At 41.2% G+C, this 20,457-nt stretch overlaps 2 protein-coding genes across 3 annotated transcripts in view; one reads left to right on the top strand and one right to left on the bottom strand.

Annotated features, from left to right (window-relative positions):
- Positions 1-2,204, top strand: part of SH3GL3 (SH3 domain containing GRB2 like 3, endophilin A3) — a 49,707-nt gene extending 47,503 nt beyond the window's left edge. The window contains exon 9 of the mRNA XM_057430599.1: positions 1,406-2,204. Within this exon, the coding sequence (XP_057286582.1) occupies positions 1,406-1,611 (206 nt within the window). The 3' untranslated portion in view covers positions 1,612-2,204. The remainder of the gene's footprint in view (positions 1-1,405) is intronic.
- A 1,832-nt stretch (positions 2,205-4,036) lies between these two features.
- LOC130610347 (lamin-L(III)-like) lies at positions 4,037-19,875 on the bottom strand. Of its 2 annotated transcripts, XM_057430186.1 has the most exons (12): positions 19,340-19,875; positions 14,890-15,046; positions 13,724-13,849; positions 12,647-12,817; positions 11,185-11,310; positions 10,862-11,082; positions 9,940-10,162; positions 9,169-9,276; positions 8,207-8,323; positions 8,012-8,116; positions 7,812-7,882; positions 4,037-5,653 (listed from the first exon to the last, which is right to left on the bottom strand). In XM_057430186.1, the coding sequence occupies exons 1-11, from the start codon at positions 19,735-19,737 to the stop codon at positions 7,841-7,843; spliced, it is 1,794 nt and encodes a 597-aa protein (XP_057286169.1). In that variant the 5' UTR covers positions 19,738-19,875; the 3' UTR covers positions 4,037-5,653; positions 7,812-7,840. The 2 variants fall into 2 exon arrangements, with proteins under 2 accessions (XP_057286169.1, XP_057286252.1); XM_057430269.1 differs by lacking the exon at positions 7,812-7,882 and having other exon boundaries at positions 5,611-5,653.
- Between the last annotated feature and the right edge of the window lie 582 nt (positions 19,876-20,457).

Genomic DNA, 20,457 nt, shown 5'->3' with positions numbered 1-20,457 from the left:
ACCTTGGCAAAGACTGAAAATAACTTGGCTATTTTTGAGCGCAGTCAGTCTGGGTTTGCTGGGTAACTGTGGCTCATCAGCTTGCTTTTCTTCTCAGACTGTCCCAGCAAAAATATGTCCAGAACCAAGCTTTCACCTGTTTCATTCTATTGGAGTAGCTGTAATTCACTTTGTTCTGGTAACACTTGGTCACTACCCTTTGCCCTCCCCAGGCAGAGGACTAGCCCAGCAGTGTTAACAGCAGTGTTCTGGGGAGGTTTGCTGAGGGGGATCTCCATTGGACAGTTCCCTTCTATTGTTATAAAGGCTAGAACATACCAAGAAAATAGAAGAATAATTCCTACTCCTCAGTTTTAACACCAAATGTTACCCCTGATTGTAGTATTGTCAGTTAAAAAGATGCTTTTGCCTCTGCTCATTTACTGATCACCAGAACAGTTGTCATCTGGTTTCCTCAAGAGACTTCTCATAATTCCTTTTCCTACAAAATGCCTGAACAGTTACTTTTCAATAGTTTCCTACACATAACCATGATTAGCAGATTAAAAGGCATTTTTGCATGCATTTTTACCATCTTGGCTATTACATCTGTATTGCATTACCAGTTGTGTGCAGATTTATCCAGACAAAAATTACTCTTCAGGGTGCTTGCATGATTAGCCTGTGTGACAGCTGGGAGAGATGCAGGACCAGAATGTTTGAGAATTGTTGCAGTCTTCCAAATAAGACAACTTAGTATTTAAGAGGTTTAACTGCTTTAATGTAAGTACTAGAATGTTCTAGTGTTGTCAGGCTGTAATGGCAGCAGTGTGAAACCTGTTTTTCTGTGCTTCCTTTATTAATACATTTCAAACTGAAAACCTGTCAGGGATGAACTGCAGTTGAACCTCTGACTCCAGACTGTAGGGGTGTGTGTGTGTAGGACTGACTCTGAGCCCTCTGGTAGGTATTCGTGCAGTAGCAGTGTGCTGCAGTGCAGTTTGTTTTAATGATTGTCACTTCTCCTGTTGACTCTTCTGCTTCCTCAACTCCTGCCCTTGCAATTCGTGTAGCCACCACCCCAAAGAGCCTACACTGATTTTGACAGCTGTGATTACTCAAGCTCTCAGTTTGAAATAAAAATACCCTTTTGAAAGGGAAGGCAACTAGGGATGGACATAAAATAGTGTCTGAACTTAAGGGAGAAGCAGAATTATGCTTTTAATTAATTATCACTAGTGGTATTTTTAAATGTAGAAGGACCAGATGTTACTGATGAAATGCAGTGGAAAAATGGGGGAGGAGGGGAGGGAGGAATTTGTGACAGCAGGGCTACATCTTTGACCCACTGTTTTATGCTTAGGGGCTCTTGGGGTGCTGTGAAGCTCTATTAATATGTTTGGTTTTTTTCTGTCACTGGGGGCAGGTTCTTCAATGCACATGGATCAGCCTTGCTGCCAAGCTCTCTATGACTTTGAGCCGGAAAATGAAGGCGAGCTTGGGTTTAAGGAAGGGGACATCATAACTTTGACCAATCAGATTGATGAAAATTGGTATGAGGGGATGTTAAATGGAGAGTCTGGCTTCTTCCCCATTAATTATGTTGAAGTGATGGTTCCCTTGCCTCAGTGATTATGTCATTCAAGCTGTGAACGTGATTTCATGACTGAAATGGATTCACAAGTGTTCTGTCAGTGTGGCATTCTGTGAAAGCCTTGCTATTTGACTGACTTACTGACTTTTGTATGCGTCTTTTTAAAATGTATTTATTTTATATGCAGACAAAATTTCACCTTCCCTGACTCGTCAACCTGCAAAAAAACCCATGCCCAGTTTTTTTGCTTTGTGCCTTGAAGATCACTGTATGGAGTGTTTCCTGGTAGCTCACTGTTGCTCCAAAACTGCATTTCCTTGCTTTTATTGTTTGTGGATTTTTTTTTTTATCTTCAGCTGCAATGACTTTACTATGGAAAACCATTTTTAAAAATACTGTAAGTGAAGCTAACTGTAACCAGTTCCTAAGTTACCGATGTCATTGAGCTCTCTCCATCTATCACACTGTAATTTATTGTGAGCAAGTTAATCCATGTTTCACATTGTACGTTGACAAAAGACAAAAGTGGTTGTTGTCAATATTATGATGTTGTTGTACTAAGTACAAGTTCTCAGCATTGAAACTTCCTATAATTTACTGACCAAACTGAATAAATATTTCTGTGGGATAAGACCAGTGGTTGCTGCTTCTATTCGTTACAGTTTTCGCATTTGGTTTGGAGCTGGAGGTCGCTTTTGCTAACTATATGAGCTTTCAGTGAAGAAAACAATGCTAGATTAAAAATGCATTAATAAAGCCAAAGGACTAGTTCCCCAGCCACTGGATTTTTAATAATCTTGCTCTCTCCCTATGACTGTGTAGCATTTATCATGTCTGTTAAAATTTTCTTCTAGCAGGATAAGAAAAACATGCCTTTGACTTAAGACCAGACTGATCCTAGTGCCACAGGGTTTGTATAGCACTCCATTGACATAAATAGGTGAGTATCTGACTGTTGCAAGCAAATGAAAAGTCAATATACTTTCACTTTTTGTATTTATTTTAAATGGGGGAGGAGGAAAAAGAGAACATGAGGTGGAAAGATGGGCTCTAACTAAAACAGTGTAAAAAAGTGACTCAAGGTAGGCAGTCAAGCAATGAAGATGGTATCAGTTTGGTTTTCTGTTAGCCTGTTCTTGCTCTGCTTAGAAAATGCAGATGTAGTAATGACTGAAAATTTAACAGCCCCAGAGGAAGACGTTGCTCTCTGTCCAAGCAGAGAAGGACGAGAAGGGAGCTGAACTCTTTAAGGGCAAACTGGATTTAATTCAGCCTCAGAATTTCAAGCTCGTCTTGGTTCTGTAATCCAGTTGAAACAGCAGGCCCTAAAGCAGGATAAATTTCATGTGTATTGCAGGTGCAGTTACTTCTCCATGAAAGCAGCACAGTGGCTTTTGACTGGCTAGCAAAACCATGCATTTTGGTTTCTCTCATCTTTAGCCTTGGCTTGCACAATGGTTACAAGAGAAGCAGAGGCTTATTTTTTGCAGCTGTGGTAGAAGCGGCTGCTTAGGGCAAACCACCTCAGAATTCGGACTTGCTCATGTAAGGTAGGGAAGTTGTGGGTAAGTATGTAGTTAGCATTACAGCAGCACTGTCCTGATCTAATTTTTGAATGAAAGTAGCTACAGTGTTCTGAATACAAGATATATGGGATAATTTTCAAGGGTTTAGGTATTTGAGATTCATAGCTGCTTTTGCTTCTCAACCCCCATTTATTAGGGAGGTCATGGCAGTCATCCTTTTCCATAGCAGGCAGGAAAAGAGGCAGTGCCATCTCTCTTTTACATCACCAGATTCCCTAGAGGAAGGAATTACATACACACACACCCCTACAACAGTTTGAATGCCCAATACATGTTGAAGTAAGCAGCCTGGCATTTAGTATAAAGCTCCTGGTCAGCTACAGGAGGTGTCTTATCTTACAAAAGTAGCAAGCTGGAAGCAAGTCAAGAGAGCTATAGCCTGCTATTGATTAAAATAAAGCAGAGAGAGACATTATAGGAAGCCAACTGTCTCAGGCTTGCTACCAGCAAGCTGTGTGCACATTAGGATTTGAAAATTGATTTTTTAAAATGTGCCTTTTTAAGATTACATGCTAGAAGCAAGTTTCATAAACTGTGGTGGAGGTTGCATGGTAGGTCTCGTTTCCTGGGCCACTAATGGTATTACCGAATAAGATCCTGTACCACTACACTTTCCTATCATGACCTGCACAATAGTTCAAATACATCAAAGTTGTTGCTTAATACCATCTTTCCCTTGTGCTGTTAAAGAGGCTTCATTTGAAACAGTGAGGATTCCTCCTGCATCAAGTCCATAGCAGTTCAACTTTATTTGAAGAACAGAGTGATAAATATAAACAGGGCAGCACAGCATTTGTGACGGTTTCTTCAGCCTGCAGGGAACCTTCCCTAAACTCACCAGGTTTTATTGCTTCAAAGTCATTTGAGCCACTCAAGATCAATGAACAAACAGAACTTTATTATTTAAACTGTAAATATTAAAGTCCAAGACTGCTTTTATATACATGAAAAATCTGTTACAAAAAGTTTAAGAAATCAAGATAAATATAGAAATAGCTGCTGCCATAACCTTGCATAAGGTACAACAAGAATCCAGATCTGCTAAAATGCAAGTATTAAACCAGCATCTACTCTTGATGTCTGAAGACTAGAGTTTTTAAATAATTAACAAGAATTTAAGCTAGTATAACGAAAGCCTTATCTTAAAACTGCATCCTAACACAGAACAGGTCTTAATTTAAGACTGAATACTTTGGCATGGGAAGAGGCAGTCAAAAACCTATTCCAGCATTTGGAGAAATCCATAAGCTCAGCTACTCTTAAATAGAGCTGTGCTTTATGTGGCTCATCATCAAGGTCCTTTACCATAGAGTCAGCACATAAGCATTTTAGTAAAAAGAGGCTAGGAATAATTGAATGCAGTGACCCCAGAGGCCGACTGCCTAGTTTGAAGGCTATAGGTCGGGCTTTACATGGAATACAGCTATTCAAGTTACAATAAATTACATACTGGCCCAGTAGACAGTAGTCCCCCAACTGACCCATTAGACACACAAAGTGGTACTGCAGACTGCACAGAGATTTGGTACACAAGGACTTCAAGAGCAGATATTTTTGATGTACCTTTTAGTACAGTTGGTGCTTCCTAGATACAATTTCTCAGCAATTTTTTTTCCTAGCCCCTTATAAAGCTGGCTCGTTGGGACTAATGAGTGCTAATATTGCTAGTTACTGTACCTTCTCTGCTGGAATGAGATGCCTTTTCACATTTACAGGGTACATCTTTCCAAGTTAAGGTTGATACAGCTGTATGTGTGATATACTGTATCTAGACATATACAATACTGAAACTGGTGGATTTCCAAGTGCTAGATTACAGGAACAGTACATTAAATAAGACAAGAATATTTTTACAGCTTGCTTTTAACATTTAAGTGTTTCATTCTAGGAAGTTCTCTAGCAGTGATCTAGACCAGTTTTCATTTCAGTATCAGGCTCTGAACAGGCAACATTTCAGGAGCACTCTTCAGGAGTGTTTTACTTTCAGCCAAGTTCAAACTTGCTCAAGGTGCAAGCTAGGATGTGGTGTGGCCCATGTAGTTTTCCCACTCAGGCCTGAAACAAATTACCTTTGGAGAAACACCATATTAGAATATTAAGAAAGCTGAGGCAGCCCATAGTCATTGTTAAGTATTTAGCATCCTTCTAGAGCATATATATATATAAGTTTTGTAAACTCTGTACCCTCCTCTGTTTCAGCAGGTTATGGAAACCACACCCTTGTCTTAATGTAAAGGTTAACTTCACATGGAGCTTGTATTCTACTGCTCTTTGTATCAGTGAATCCACAGACAGGGTCCACTATCAGAAGGTAGGAAACTTCATATTATTGACAGTATCTCTTACTAAGAGGTCAGATGGGAGGTGCAAATTCCAAGTTTCAAATACTGTATAAGATGCCAAAACACATAGTCTGTGTCACCTGGGATTGACAGTGTTTTCAGATGATGTTTTGTCCGTATTACATGACGGAACAGCTGGTATCCTCATTTTGCTGCAGAAATAAAAAATGAGGACATGAGGCTCATTAGCATGTGTACAAACATGTTTATTGCCAGTTACCTACTTGTTCCTCGTATAGGAATGTGGGGAACTGCAGCATTTTATAGATTTAGTTACTTATTAATAGCAAAGCAGGTTTTCAAGAGAGGCAATACCTGAACTATACTAGATGGTTTGGGGTTGGGGGGAAAATAAAAGCTTTTAAGAATTTGAGTCCATGCAACACATGAGCCCAAGCCTTCTTTAATGAAAGGTCATCAAGCCCACTATCAGTACCTCATTAAAACTTCACTGACATGCAGATTCATGCTACTCTATTTAGGATGGTAAAAGCAGAAGCAAAAAACATGGAAGCCTTGCCTTCCTTTAAAGCACAGCATGCTTTCTTTGCATTATTTTATTGCATGCAAGAATTGAACTATTTTCTACTACGCCACCATTATTTCAGTGCTACCAATGCAGCAGAAGCTGTGTGACAAAAGTTTGATAGGAATTCAGCAGATAGGAATGACATTAAGGTTTGAGTAGAAATACTAGAATTGATTCTTGCCCTAAGTGGCACACAACTGCACTGTAAAGTTGCTGATAAAACAGATTAGAGGTGTATGGGAAAAAGTTACTTTTGCTCTCCATTGCCGATTGCTGAACAAGCCATCTTAGTCAATTCAAATAAAGAGACTTTAGAAAACACTTGAGGAGAAGCCCTACTCTAAACTTGAGAAGAATCTTGTATAACTAAGTCTTTTCATAAGCCTAATGCTTCCACTGGTGTTACTTCAGCCATTTTGGTGCATGCTATGTATTAAGAATGCAAAGGCCAGAATAGCATTATAGAACCTTTCTCAATAGCCTATTTAACTGGGTCTCACCCTCCTTCAGTGAGGCACTGAAAATACTGCAAGAATGGAACATACAGGGTACTGATAAGCATCCTTTAAAACAGACAGTATTGTAGTAATAGAGATTTACCCAGACTGTCTGTTTGGAAGAAGGACAAGTTTAAGAGTTAAGCAGCAGGCAGTAACAACCTGTTCTTAGGTACATCTTCAGAAAGACAGTACTAAGGTACTTATAATTTAAATTGAAACAGGTGTATTTGGAAAATACCTAGGAAATGACCTGGTGCCGTAAGATGCCAGTCCTTGTAACCGTGTAGGATCAGAGTTAGGAAGACCTATGGCAGCTTAACATGCCATGTCAGCAGGAAGAATGAATTTTTAGCTAGGCAACCCCTTGCACATAGGGCCTTGGAGCTTGTACTAGCAAAGGAGATTTGGTGCTATTTCAAGTCAAGAAACAAAAAGTCAAGTACAGCCCATAATTATTCAATTATGACCAATTTAAAGCCCTTGTATTAGTGCTGGTTTAGACTACTTCAACAATTGTTGATGTACCTGACCAGTTGTACATCAAAGTACACAGGAATGTCCAATATGCAGAAGTTCAGATTTATAACATGGCTAGTCAAAAGCCCTTTGGAGGGTTTAGAATCTTTCACAGGCCATTAGAACATGCAAGTTGCAGCCAAAGGGCTGCAGGTATACTGAATACAAAACATGCTTGTTCTATTTAACTAGATTAGTTCCATTAGCATGACCTGCTTCTGTGCTGAAGTTCCACCTGGAAAGTATTGCAAGGAGTATTTATGACTGAAAAAAGACTGAGATTTACTTACTTTGCTGTGCAAAGTATTTGTTGTTCCTGGAAATAAGCTGTAAAAGAAGTGCCTCAAACTCATGTGAATTGAAGAGGGCCTTAATCAATACACAAAGAATTTTGATTTCAGCCTTTTAATACTTTTGAATGGAAATCCAAGGCTTCTTCGCTATGAATTTATCTTAACAGCCAGTCAGGGACACCATTTGGAGTGTCAGTTAAGTCGCTTCATTCCACAGAATATATTTATAGTTAATGTTTGCATTTTGTTCCTGGGATAAGAGCTTTTAAGTTCGTTAGATGTTGAGATGGAACAGACATTAAAGCTCATTTTTCAGTGTGTCAGTAATGAGACCAAATAATTAACTCAATTTGAGCATATTCAATCAGAGAATAAGCAAAACATCAACTCCACTTTTGATGCAAAGCCATGCAAGCACTATTAGTGAAGCAAGTTTTCTATGAGATGACAAGCGTGATTCTCACCATCTCACCTGCTTAAAGATGCTCACAGGAACCACTATCATGAAACCAAACAACATTTCTTTTTTCTTCTTCTTTTGGTCTGACATCAAGAAAAATGTTAGAGTTGTAGGCTATGGATAGTACTCAGGGAAGTATTTCATGCAGTAATGAAAAGAAACGGCCATTGAATGACTGTTGATAACATGTATTTAAACTTCAGGCAGCTTACCCGAGGTGGAAACTCTGTTTCACTTCCAGTTACTTCTTCATAATCATCATCTTGCTCACCACCTTCTTCCCTGGGTATCTGCATTATCTTCCTCTCTGCAAGTTCCTAGAACACAATTGAATTGCCACCAAGAATAAGAATTAAGCACAAGCAAGTGTGGTGTTAGGACAGTAGAAGCTATATACTATCACTCACCTCACCATCATCTGTGATGAGTGTAACACCAATATTATACCCAGTTCCCCAAGACTTCTGAGACTTCCAGACCAGATCACTAGGACCAGGGCTTATGCCAGCAGCTGCACCCCAGATCTGTAACATATTTAGAGTAAGCTTCTGAAGAATCTCGCTTGTAGTTAGATTAGGATTCTGTCTAGCATATAAAACTATTAAGTATTCCAATACCAGAGACAGCCAGTAACAAACCAAACTACTCTGCTCCCTGGCCAGGTTAGTTCTTTTCAGGATGACCAATAATGGTGATAATGTCTGGGAAGGTTATTTTACTGAAGACTGTAAAACAATTAGTGCAGAAAAGGCTGTTGTCAATGCCTTCTACCTGATGTAGAGGTAGCTTACTTGGACATACACACCATTTGAGCCATAGTTACAGACATACTCAAGCCAACAATTTGTGTATACAAGATAGCCTCTAGTCTTTGGTCACTCACAGATCTCTTGAGCACACTTGTACAGAATTTGGAGGATCGAGTGTAGAGTTTAGGCTCTTTGATCACTATCTAAGTGTACTTAAGAGTACAATTTTAAAGCCAGCACTTAGCTTAGTACCATGAACTGTGAGCTCAGAATTGTTGAGCTGTAGTGGACTATAGCCTTCAGTTTGCCCAACTTCTATCAAAACACAGGAGTTTGGGGAAGCCTAAAAATAAACCAGAGGATACTGATTCTGTTCACAATAACAGCACCTCCCTATCCGAGATGATCAAAGTTTAATTCAAGGTCTAGCTTTAAAGAACTATTAATTGGCATTTCAGACCAAGTTAATGCAAGGATTTGCCCTATCTCCCTCTCCATATAACAAGGATTTTTAGTTCTTTAGACACTTCAAGTTGGTTTTCCTTATTACACGAATGTCTATTGCCACCTAACATAATAAGAACAGAGCTCCGAGTAATGTTGACAAAACCACTACCTACTGTAACTACTTGTCCTGCCTGAAGAGTGAACATTGAAGGAAATTTGTATGTTGCATCTGACACACTTTCAAGATGTCGTCTTAACACCCATCCATGTAGTGGCTGATCCTGCAAGACAAGAAATTTCTGTCAGCATTACACACCAACACCATACCATACAAGTGCAAGGTTCTTTCTATACTCAAGCACTAGTTTTAGTCCCATTCCTGTAGCATACAAGAATCCGATCAATTCTGAGGAAGGCTGAAGTGGCTAATCTACTAGCCACAAGTTTTGGAACTCTGAGGATTAGTTCCAGTAATTCTGGATTTGCAAACTCAACTACTCAATTATCTAGTTAGTTAAATAAACTCCCTGCATAGAGTAGGTACTATCAGATTTACTGAACATGCTAACCATTTTAAGCATTTTTAAGTAATAAGCTGTCATTATCCGATTTACTAAGTACCTTTAGTTCATCAAAGATAAGTAGTATTTCTGGTAGCACTAGCCTGAATCTGGTGAGAAGCAACTGAAGGTATTACCAGTGTCCCTCCACCCAAAAGCACTTCCCAGACAGCCCTGTGAACAGAACACCTGCAGTACTAAAAAAAATAATAAAAATGTCAGTCTCTAGTCTGCTCTTGACAGCAGCCAGGTTAGCTGAGGAGCCCCCACTTCATCTATTTTTGGCAGTACTCTTCCCTGTTACCTCTCACTAAACTACAAATTGGTTCACAAGCAGTTGTACTTTATAACAAAGGCCATGCGGACTTGAATGAACAGCAGTACCTCGTCAGAGTTGTTTCTAAGCCTAACAAATTTCCCATCTGCATCAATTTCTTCAATAGATACATTTCCAGAAGATGAAGCATGTTGAACAGTCTTAAATCCAGTACTATGAGCTCTCTTTCTGGCTTTAATTTTCCTTTTCTTCCCATGTGGGAGCTGTCGCCCTTGACTTGTTGCTGGAGTTGCAATGCTGTGTGAAGACAGACTGGGCGACAGCTTTAGCCTAGAAGGGAGTCAGATAATATTCACTTGTACATCTGATGTGCCTATTTCTTCTCACTCCTATTCTCCCACTATAGCCGAGCCCAACAGCTTCCTATATCCAAGGTTTCCATCAAGTCTTGAGTAAGATTTTATTTTTACTGGCAAAAGTAGCCAAGTATCCTCTTAAGTCTGGAAGACAGCCCCAGCCCTAGAGTCCATAGCAAGCTTCTGCTGATAAGAGATTCCCAACTGCAGTAAGTATTTCTTTATAGTCTCTACAGACACAGTCTTTAGTGGAAGTAATTTTAAGTTTTTGACCCTTCTTAGCATATATTAAGAGTTCATGTTGTTCTCACCAGACAGTGTCTGGATAGTTTGAAGTTGATACAATCTCCCATTTCATTCATGAGGCTTGACCACTAACTTTGATCTATCTCTAGGATCTAGTAAAAAAAACTGAGAAAGTTGAGGGATGTCTGATGGACCTTTGAGCTTTATCAGCTGGGTTTATCAAATTACTTCATTTTACTGCCCCATGTGGTAGATGGGAATTATAAATACCACCTACAGAATACTATACTTCAAGAACTAAATTACAGCACTAATGATATACTTTGTATTTACTTCCTGCCTCCTTCACATTCTGAAGAATATATGGTGAGTTAGTGTAGAGATTCTGGATGAAAAAAGTTTGTATGTATATCTTCTCATAGCCTACCTCTGTTCCTCTCCTTCCAGCATCTTTCTGTAGGCATTTATTTCCAGATCTAGAGCTAGTTTCACATCTAGAAGATTCTCATATTCTTCCAGCTGTGTTTGTGCCTGCTGCTGGACTTGCATGATTTCTTTCTCTTTTTCAGCCAAACGTCTCCTGTTGAGATCACGATCATAATCCAGCATCTCCTGTAGCTCTCTTATTCTGTTCTCCAAAGCAGCATTCTAAAATTACGGGGATGGAAAAAAAAAAAGTTAAAATCATAACTGAAAATTAGAGAAGAGGCCCATATTTTGAATTGTGTATCTAAATTAAAGTGATTGTACCTGGCTTTGAAACTGATGAACTTGAGATGTCAGAGTATCAGCTCTCAGCTTTGTTTCCATCAGCTCCTCCCGAGCAGCATTGGCAAAGTCACTATTTTTTGCTGCAGATTGCTGGATATTCTCCATCTATGGATAAGTCACTATTAGTAATGAGTTGCTTACAACCATGTATTTTTAATAAGAAAGGAAAACCAAGTGATTTCCAGCTCTTACATCTGGAAATAATTATGTTCTACTTAAGTGTGCAGATACCAATAAAGTCCAGGTCAGAAAGTTTTTCATTGCTTTTCAGGGAGGTTTACACAAATTTGACATTCATGTCAGAAAAAGTCAGCAATAATCAGGTAGTGAAAATTGCAGGATTAGGATATTTCAGTTACAGATGCATGAAGACTTTGTATAGATATTAAGTAAATTGATTCTCCTGAAGAAAAATGGGGAGTATGTTCAGAAGCTGCTTGTCAAGGCATGAGGCTACAGGATATTAGGTGTGCTTATCAAACTATTCCTCTCCCCCCAGAGCTCTATTTCTTAAACAGTTCCTGCATTATTATAATCAGCACTGAGCTATTTCTAGAACAATTCAGTCTTGACTTGTTCCAAGAAAGGATAAATTAGAGCCATGCTCCTACAAAATAAGTGCTCAGAATTTCCAGTGGAAACCTGGACAGAAGCATCCAAAGGAATTCACTGAGTTGGCATAAAAGTTGGGGGTGAAAAAGCTGGAGAGAAAGCCAGAAGAACCAGGAAGAAGTGAACATGTGTAGTTGTTCAAAGTAGCAGATCATATGATTCTGCACTGGAGTATTAAAGGCGGCTTAAGATAACAATACTACACACTGCAATCAACCCAGAAACCCCTGGTATCTTACCCATCCAGAATAAGTATAAGCTTAAGTAATACTTTTTCCTGTGCCTGTGGATAACGCTGGGAAAACAAGTGACAGACCAGTTCTGAGAAACTGTCAAACCACCTCCACATCCACCTTCTCCCCCTTACCCAGTACTAGCAACTGAGAAGGGACAAAAAGTGCTCTTGTAGAGCTGTAAGAATACCTTGTTTCCTGCATTTTAGTAAAACTTTAATCAGTAGATCAAGTTTTATTCAAGAACACTGAAATTACTTAATACAAACATAGCACACCTTGTTCCTGGATTTTTCAGACAAGCTCTGAGATTTGTCAGAAATCTGAATTATGATCAGCTCCATCACATTAGCCATTCCTAATCATTCCCCAGACAGACTATATTTCTGCTTGAACCAGTTTTGTTTGGGACCAAATGTTTGTAGAGGTTCTGTTGTCAAACTTGACACAGCTTTGAAGATCCATAACAGCCTATGCCAAGAAGCTCCACACTGAATGCAAGGGCTCCATCAGTCTTGCATCATACTATATTGTGTGACTTTAATCGTATCAAGGTACGGAGAACTTAAGATATATTTGCATTTCTACAGACTCACTTTTGCATTGAATGTTCTTTCCAGTTCCTCTTTGTATTCTTGAATTTGCTCTTCATGTTGTTTTCTGAGCCCCTGCAGAGCATCTGAGAGCTTACTCTCAAATTCTCTCCTACGGCCAGATTCTATTTCTGCTATCCTGCTCTCATGGATTCTTTTTGTCTCCTTGAGCTCCTAGAAGAAGAAATTTCTCAGAGAATAAGCAAGCCAATACAGTTTGATTTGAGACTGAACTTACTATACCATCTTAACAAGTCATCAGGTACTGAAGCAGATTTATCACTGAGTTCACAGTAATCCACCTTTCTTTAGACCCTGGATGTTCATCCATTAGGTCAGGTACTTCCACCTTGCTAGCTGCACTGGGCTGTTGTGCTAACTCACTGCCAAAATTGCTTAAGCTAATAAATGCAGTAGTTAGTATTTAATTTTAAGACTTACTCCTTGGACTAGATGGCTTTTTGTGCTTTTCTTCACTTAGAACACATGCATATACACTTCAGTTTCCTTAAGCACTGTTACCTCATTTATTTTTTTAATTCATAGCAGTTGATTAGAGAATCTCAAATTCTTTATCGCTTAAGCCACACAGATTCCTTTCAGTCAGAAGGAATTTGGTTTACATTCATGTTTAGTTCTATGTACCAACTTCTTACACGAAGGTTACCAGACACCTTTGATAATTGTTAAGGAAGTAGGGAACATAAATTGCTTATTAAAAGGAGATTTAACTTTTGATTATTTTAGGCTTCTAGTAAACATCTGGAATCATTTAACTGTAATATATGCATTTGCAGTTGCACAAATTAGTATACTGGAGTTGTAGTTACCTTCAGAAGTGCAGCCTGAGAAAACTGTCATATTCCAAATGCCTATTAGTACTATGCCAGGTAATATGAGCTTGTGTACCTTCTTGAAGTCTTTCTAGTTAGGTGGGTTTTATTGTCTGATGGACTGTTATAGGTTGACTCAGCTAGTTACCTTTTTAAGGATAAAGCACATCTTAACATTGCTTTTAAGTGCATCCAGGGATCACAGGCACCTAAAAAAAAAAATCCTTGTTAATAAGCCAAAACATACATCTTCATGAAGGCGCTTCTGGAATGTCATTTGTTCCTGAAGAGTTTTCATGTGATTTTCCAGATCCACCCTCCTCAACATTTCACTGTGGAGATGCTTTTTGGTATCTTGTAGTGACAGCTCCAGCTAAAAAAAAAGAAAAAAGAAATAAAGATAGTAAGAATTAAAAGGTCAGTTTTCCAAACTAAGACAGTCAACTCACTACAGGTCAATTTCATTCCCACACCAATCACAAAACAAAGTAAAGTTGTTTAAGTTCTGTTTTAAGTTCTTATTTCAGTAGGATCAAGCATATAAGCAACTGGAAGAATTCTAATTGTTATGTAGACCAGATTTCCCCCAAGGCAAATACAGAGCAGCCCTTAATTCCACCAACTAAGTCTGACTCCTCAAAGCAGACTTATGATTAACTGTACCATCCATATACATTCTTCCCCTTCATAACACTACATATTCCAAACTTGTCACTAACTCCCAATATCATTTGCTTGACACTTAACAAGCGAAAACCTTCAAATATTAAGGTTATATGTTGCATATGTTATAAATAATATAACAAATATATGTTAAAATATAAAGGTTATAAGTTATATATGGTTATAAACTACTGTACACTTCCAGTGCTGGAGTGTGCTGCTTTAACGATACAAGTTTGTTGCTTGTTTTGGGTTAGTTTGGATTTTAAGTTTTCATCCTAAAATTTTGATACTAGCTTCTTCAGTGATCATATTAAAAGCATGAAGATAGAAAAGCTATGTTCTTCAAAATGCATTGCTAGATTAGCAACTCAGTTCATTTTAGTACCACTAGAGCCTAAAAACCTAAATTTTTTATGTATTCTACCTAGACTGAATCATAGTGAAGCATTAAATGCTTCCTTTACTGACATGTTAGAGACTGCTACAGGGGCTATAGCAGTACAACACATTTCAACTTGCTTTGTCCTTAGAAAAAGAAACATTACATACTGTGGTCATACAGTAGAATTAAAGGTACCAACAACAGGGGGAAGTTTTAACAGGCTTAACCACCAGTGGCATTTGCTTTCAGCAAGATCTCAGAAGTCTTTCTACCTACCTGTCATTGCCATATGTAACAGCCTTGCCCTGCTTTTAAATCTAACTAGTTGGGAAAAAAAACAAGTAAAAGCTTTGAACAAGTCTTACAGTGGCTACTTGATCCTTCAATTCATGAAGGTCATTCTCTAAAGTGCGGTTTTCACTCAAAGCCGTTGCTAAGTCAGCTTCCTTCGCGTTCAGCTGAGCATCAAGATCTCTCATACGAGCCTGTGCCAGGTTTAAATCAGCTTCTTTCTTTGAATTCCTGCAAGTGAAAGTTTTACATTTGTAAGTTGCAGCTCGTGAGGGAGCAAGTTGGGTTTGAATGTGTTTACCTTCACGGGGGTCTGTGGCAGAACTGAAACAGAAGGGAGGTCAGTTAACACTTGCAGTGAGAGTACAGGGTAGGCTGTAAAACAAACCAGACAGGGCCCTCAGACAAGCATCACTTGTTTAACCAGAACGATTTCTGACCTATTTTCCATCTCGTTTTGTGCAAATCCTATGCAGAAGCCAGCTATTTTCCACGGCATTGCAAGTGAGAGAGGGAAGGGACAGCGCAGGCCGCTGTCTCCACAGGGAAGGCCTAGTCACACTCGAAGCCAAAGCTCACCAGTGACCTGCCACCACTGAAGCCGCCACTCACAGACACCTCCTTTCTGCAGCAAAGGCCACAACCAGCTTGCGGGCAAGGTGCCTCTTAACCACTAAAGCTCACCAGGGCTCCGAGCCCCTCGTGTCACTAACCAGGCGGGCACAGGCACGCAGACTGCCCCCCCACAGGGGGGTGCCAAGCCGGGGCACAGCTCCAGCCCACTTTCCTGAGGCAATGTCCTCACAGAGGGGCAAAGTCACCCCGCTCTGCAGCTAGAGGCAGAGCACAGCTCTGGCTGCCACAGCTCTCATTCCTCCTCCCCTGCAACCTGCCTCCTGCCCACAGCACACAGGAAGTTTTGTCCCCAGGAGGCCACCAGCCCAGCCCTGGTCAGCCCCACATCTCCAGCTGGAGATTGGCCTCCTACAGCCCCTCAGCTCGGGCCGCAGGGCAGCAACCACCCCTCCCTCACAGCACCTGTGCAAGGGACCCTTCTCCCTCAGGGAGCTCTTCCCTCCTTTGCACCATAGCAGAATTATAGAGCAAGAGAAATCTGGCCTTAAGAACAGGGCCATCTTCCTGTGCAAATACACAGATACAGAGCCTTCAGGTACCACTGGTATGGTCAAACCTGCTCAAGTTGCCAGTTTTACTTGGTGCCACAGTAGAGAAATGCTGGGCCTACAGCGAGTTCCTGTCGGAGAAAGGGGTGATGCCCAAATTGCTCCAGCTTCCAAAATCCTCGCAGTTGCCCAACTAATCCAGAGTCTGACTACCTGCTCAAATCTGAGATTTGAGATTGGAAAGATGAAAGTGTTCAATTTTAGCAAAATGAGTTCCGCCAAGTGGCAGAGTTGTGACAATTCATACAATGAGTTTTCCAGTTGATAACTGAGTAGACCAGTTGGAGACAGTCCAAAGTCATTCTGCAGGACTGATCAGCTCTAGAAAGCTCAGACTGCAAGGAAAGATTGGAAAAACTAAGGGTTGTTTAGTCTAGAGAAGAGAAAAGTGACAGGAGACATAACAGTCTTTAGATCCATGAAAGACTGCTGCATAGAGGAAGGGAATCTGTTTTCCATGTCTGTTGTGGAAAAGACAGGAAGTTGCAGTCAAATTGCAGGGAGGAATATTCAGGTTTGATGTTAGGGAGAGGAAACTAACAGTAGTTCAACACTGAATCATATTGCCTGGGGGGATATTCTGGAATCTCCATCATCTGGAATTTAAGAAAAGGGTTACACAAACATCTGCTGGAAGATATGCAGGTATGGTTAGTTCCAACACAGGCCTGGGGCATGTGGCTACAGCAGGTCCTTGAAGGCCTTTTCTAGCCCTGCTACTCAGACATTGGTTGATTATGTCCTCATTCTTCATGATTTAAACCCAAATGTTTTGCTAGAAGTTATTTATTCTTTACTCAGACTCTAATAAAAAAGTAATTTTACTGAGGTAACAATGGAAATAATAATAATGTATTATAGTTTTTCTAGTATTTACAGGTTTCTTTGTTTTCTTGGTATTAGTTGCCTTACTTTTGGAACCTCTGCTAACACTGTATTAGTTAAGGTATCAACAAGTACATCAATAACACCACATAATTATAATATTGACTGTTTCATCCTACAGTAATATGACAAAGTGTGTTCAGGACAAACTCCATTAGTATCTGTGTTTTAACAGTCCCCTTTCCTGATACAAGGCCTTAGCCAGTTTCAGATTTCCTATATTCTTTCCTGACAATATTGTTTACAGAGAACACCGAAATGAATCATTTCATCCTTAAGTACAGCAATTTCATAAGTCTTGCTTTGAAAAGAAGACTTACAACTCTTTTAAACCAAGTTTGGGGGTCAGAACACCACATTACTATGCAGCACGCAGTGACAGTTACAATACTCTACAACATTCATACACGAACCATTCCAGTACTAAGCATGGCTTATTGGCTATCAACTTCAAGCAACAACTTGGAGGCACTGCCAATCACATTCCTTGTAAGTCATGATGTAACATATGCTTTATCTTGACAATTTAAATAATTTTACCAGAAGAGTTCATGTATGTTTGAAACACATTTGCCAAGACTCAGGGACATGAACAGGACTAGCAGAATTCATTCTTACTGCTTCAGCTGGCTATACCACATATGTCAAGTCAGTGGCAAAATGCATACCTGCAGTCACTAACGCAGAAACTGGTCTTGTCATTCCCTGCTGTGCTACTGTAGTTGCTTTGACCTTCATCAGGCTCTGAATTCAACCAACTGATACACTTATCCATAACTCCTCCCCAAACATTTTTGGCCTACTTTCAATTACCACTGTGTAACTAGTAAAGAAGAGGCTGAAATGCAAGCACACTTCATTATTGCTGAAGCTTTACATCTCTTTACCACTGATTAATAAGAGCCAATTGTTAATGCTGTTGGGAAATTATCTGGTGACATTCCATCCTGCAAGAGTTTCAGGTTATTTAAAGGGTGTGTATATAAAGGGCATGATACCCTCAAAGTAGTTTGTTCCAAGTCATCTGAGACATTTGCAGTTAGGCAGCCCAGATAGAAAACACTTGTTAGTATTAGGAACTCAGTCTAGTCCTTTCAGAAAGCAGCATGTAGCATGTATAATTTCCTGGACTATAAATTTAACCACTTCTAAGACCAGTTACTTTAAAGAAAAAATATTAGTCCAGAGAACTGCATAGCTGCCAAGCCTAAAGCTTTATAAACAAAGAGTTACACAAACACAATGAGCAGCAGAAAAGTTTTAAAACTGGTATTACCTCTCTTCCTTGCTGTCCACTCAAGTGGCTGGTTAGATTTATGAAACAGATTTACAAGCCAAAACCCAGCATGAATAAGACAAGCCCAAGAACTTCTAAGCAGCTGAAAACAGAAGCTTAGAGTAAAACCACATTTTATTCCCAACTAGAACAGCTACTTAAGTCTTATGAGCCTATGAAGGGGTAGCATTTGCCCCATACAAGCACTAAAAAGCTGATGCCTAAAGTTGCTATGAAACAAGCTTATAGCAAGATTTCAGGGGCTTGTGGACACACAAATTATTGCAAGTCTTTGATTGATTTAGCAGTACAATAGAGGATTAAAGTAACTATCAATGCCAGCACTTCCCATGAAGGAAGCTTATTGTGATTGGACACTTGCTCCCTCCCCTTCACTACCCACCTTCTTCCTGCCTTCAAAAGGATCTGATTGCATTGGGCCACCCTTTTGTTCCAGGCTTGGTGAGACTAGACAGCAAAGTGATTCCAGGCTCAGGATACACAGCTTGCAAGAAAGTCAAGCCTGAAGCAGCAGGAAGTTCATCCTCAGGGCATATAAATACAGACCTAAAAGCTACTAGGCCAATTTCTGTACAGTACCAGGTAAGTTAGACTGCTTACAGAACAATCTTCCCTACATCTTCCCCTCTAAGCAATGTCTGAGCTAAAAAAGCCACCCCAAGAAAGGTGTGAGCCAACTGCATATACAGACTCTTACCACCATAACTTACTAGATGCTTTCCAGCATAGTAACTTAGATGTCTATAAACACAGGTGTGGTACCAAACCCACTCAGCTATGCATTCATGGGGTACTGTTCCTATAAGGCTACCCAATACCCCAAATTCTGGGAGAGCCCCATACCCACCACAGGAAGGTGCCAAAGCAGCCTAGCAACACTACAGTAGGAGGCATTCACAGGGGTATCCCTACAGCTCATCCTCAGAACTGAATTAGGATTTCTCCTAACCCAAGACACTCCAGTCCTGCAGGGACATACCTCTGGGGTATTACTACTGCCATGACCCAAACACCCTAGAGCACTGACTCCCCAACACACAGCTCCTGGCAAGTAACAGCCCCGACCCTGCAAGAGCCCCAGAAAAGGGCAACCCTAGGTTGCGCCCCCGAGAGCTCTGCTCAGGGCCGTCAGCAGCAGCAGGAGGGCCGAGCACCGACCTGCTATGCAACTGCCGGTGCTCCTCGCCAATCTTGCCCAGCTCCACCTGCAGCGTGGCCCGCTCCATGGCGATGTCGTCCAGCGCCCGGCGGGCGTCGGCCAGTTCTGCCTCATAGCGGAGACGTAGCGTGCTCAGCTCCCGGTCCGTGCCCTCCTCCTGCTCGGCCACCCGCTGCTGCAGCACCGAGTTGTCGGCCTCCAACGCCCGCACCCGCTCGATGTAGGCGGCCAGGCGATCGTTGAGCCGCTGCAGCTCCTCCTTCTCCTGCAGCCGGCTTAGCCGCGTAGGGCTCAGCAGCAAGGCGGCGGCACGGTCCAGAGAGTGGGTCCCGCTTACCGGCGTAGAGGAAAGAGCCGTGGCCATACCAGCCTCCAGTCCCTGCCCAGGCCCCGCCATCGTTGCCGGGACCGCCCCACGCAAGACGCCCGGCGCCCGCCGCCTCCCGCATATAAATAGCCGCCAGCAGCTGCCGCGGCCTGCGGGCCGGGTGGGCAGCTTAAAGGGCTAGGGCTGCTGCTGCCGGCGCCCCGCGGCTGGCCCTCCGTGCGGGGAAGGAAACGATCTTTGCCTTTTAATTTTTATTCCTTATTTTCCACATGTGCCTTGCTGCATCCTGCACCGCACCAGTGCAATGGTGCTGCCCGGGGAGGGCGGGGAAGGAGCTGTCAGGGGAAGCCGACAGCATCTCCGCGTTTTCACAAACCGGGGCGAGGGGTCGGAGTGAAAAAGAATCCCAGCTTTAGGAAGGTGCATGACAGTGATGCTCGCACTCCAGCAGTGCTGCTGCGTCAGGGCTCCACTGTTCTGTCTGTTGGTTTTGCAGTTTATTCAGCTGGTGAAAATAAGCAAGTCCCAGCTGTATTTTGTTTTGTTGTTTGCGGGCGGTTTTACCTTTTAGGTTGGGGCTGTGGTGGCTGTCAGCCATCCCACTGCTGCAGGGCTGAAAGCTGATGTGCAAGCAGAAGAAAAAGGGGAAGGGGAAAGGGAACCTGCAACAAGACAAACGTGAGAAGCAGTCTGCAAAGCCACACACTAATTATTTGTAAAAATCATTGGCCAATAAGAATGTTGCTTCAGCACTTTAGCAGTGTGTACTGTGACAGTTGTCAGTTTTCT

Source organism: Pezoporus wallicus, unplaced genomic scaffold (genome assembly GCF_028554395.1).
Source record: "Pezoporus wallicus isolate ANWC-B61680 ecotype Strahan unplaced genomic scaffold, APGP_CSIRO_Pwel_v1 contig_3952, whole genome shotgun sequence".
NCBI lineage: Eukaryota > Metazoa > Chordata > Aves > Psittaciformes > Psittacidae > Pezoporus > Pezoporus wallicus.
This window is presented reverse-complemented; position numbering and strand designations above follow the sequence as displayed.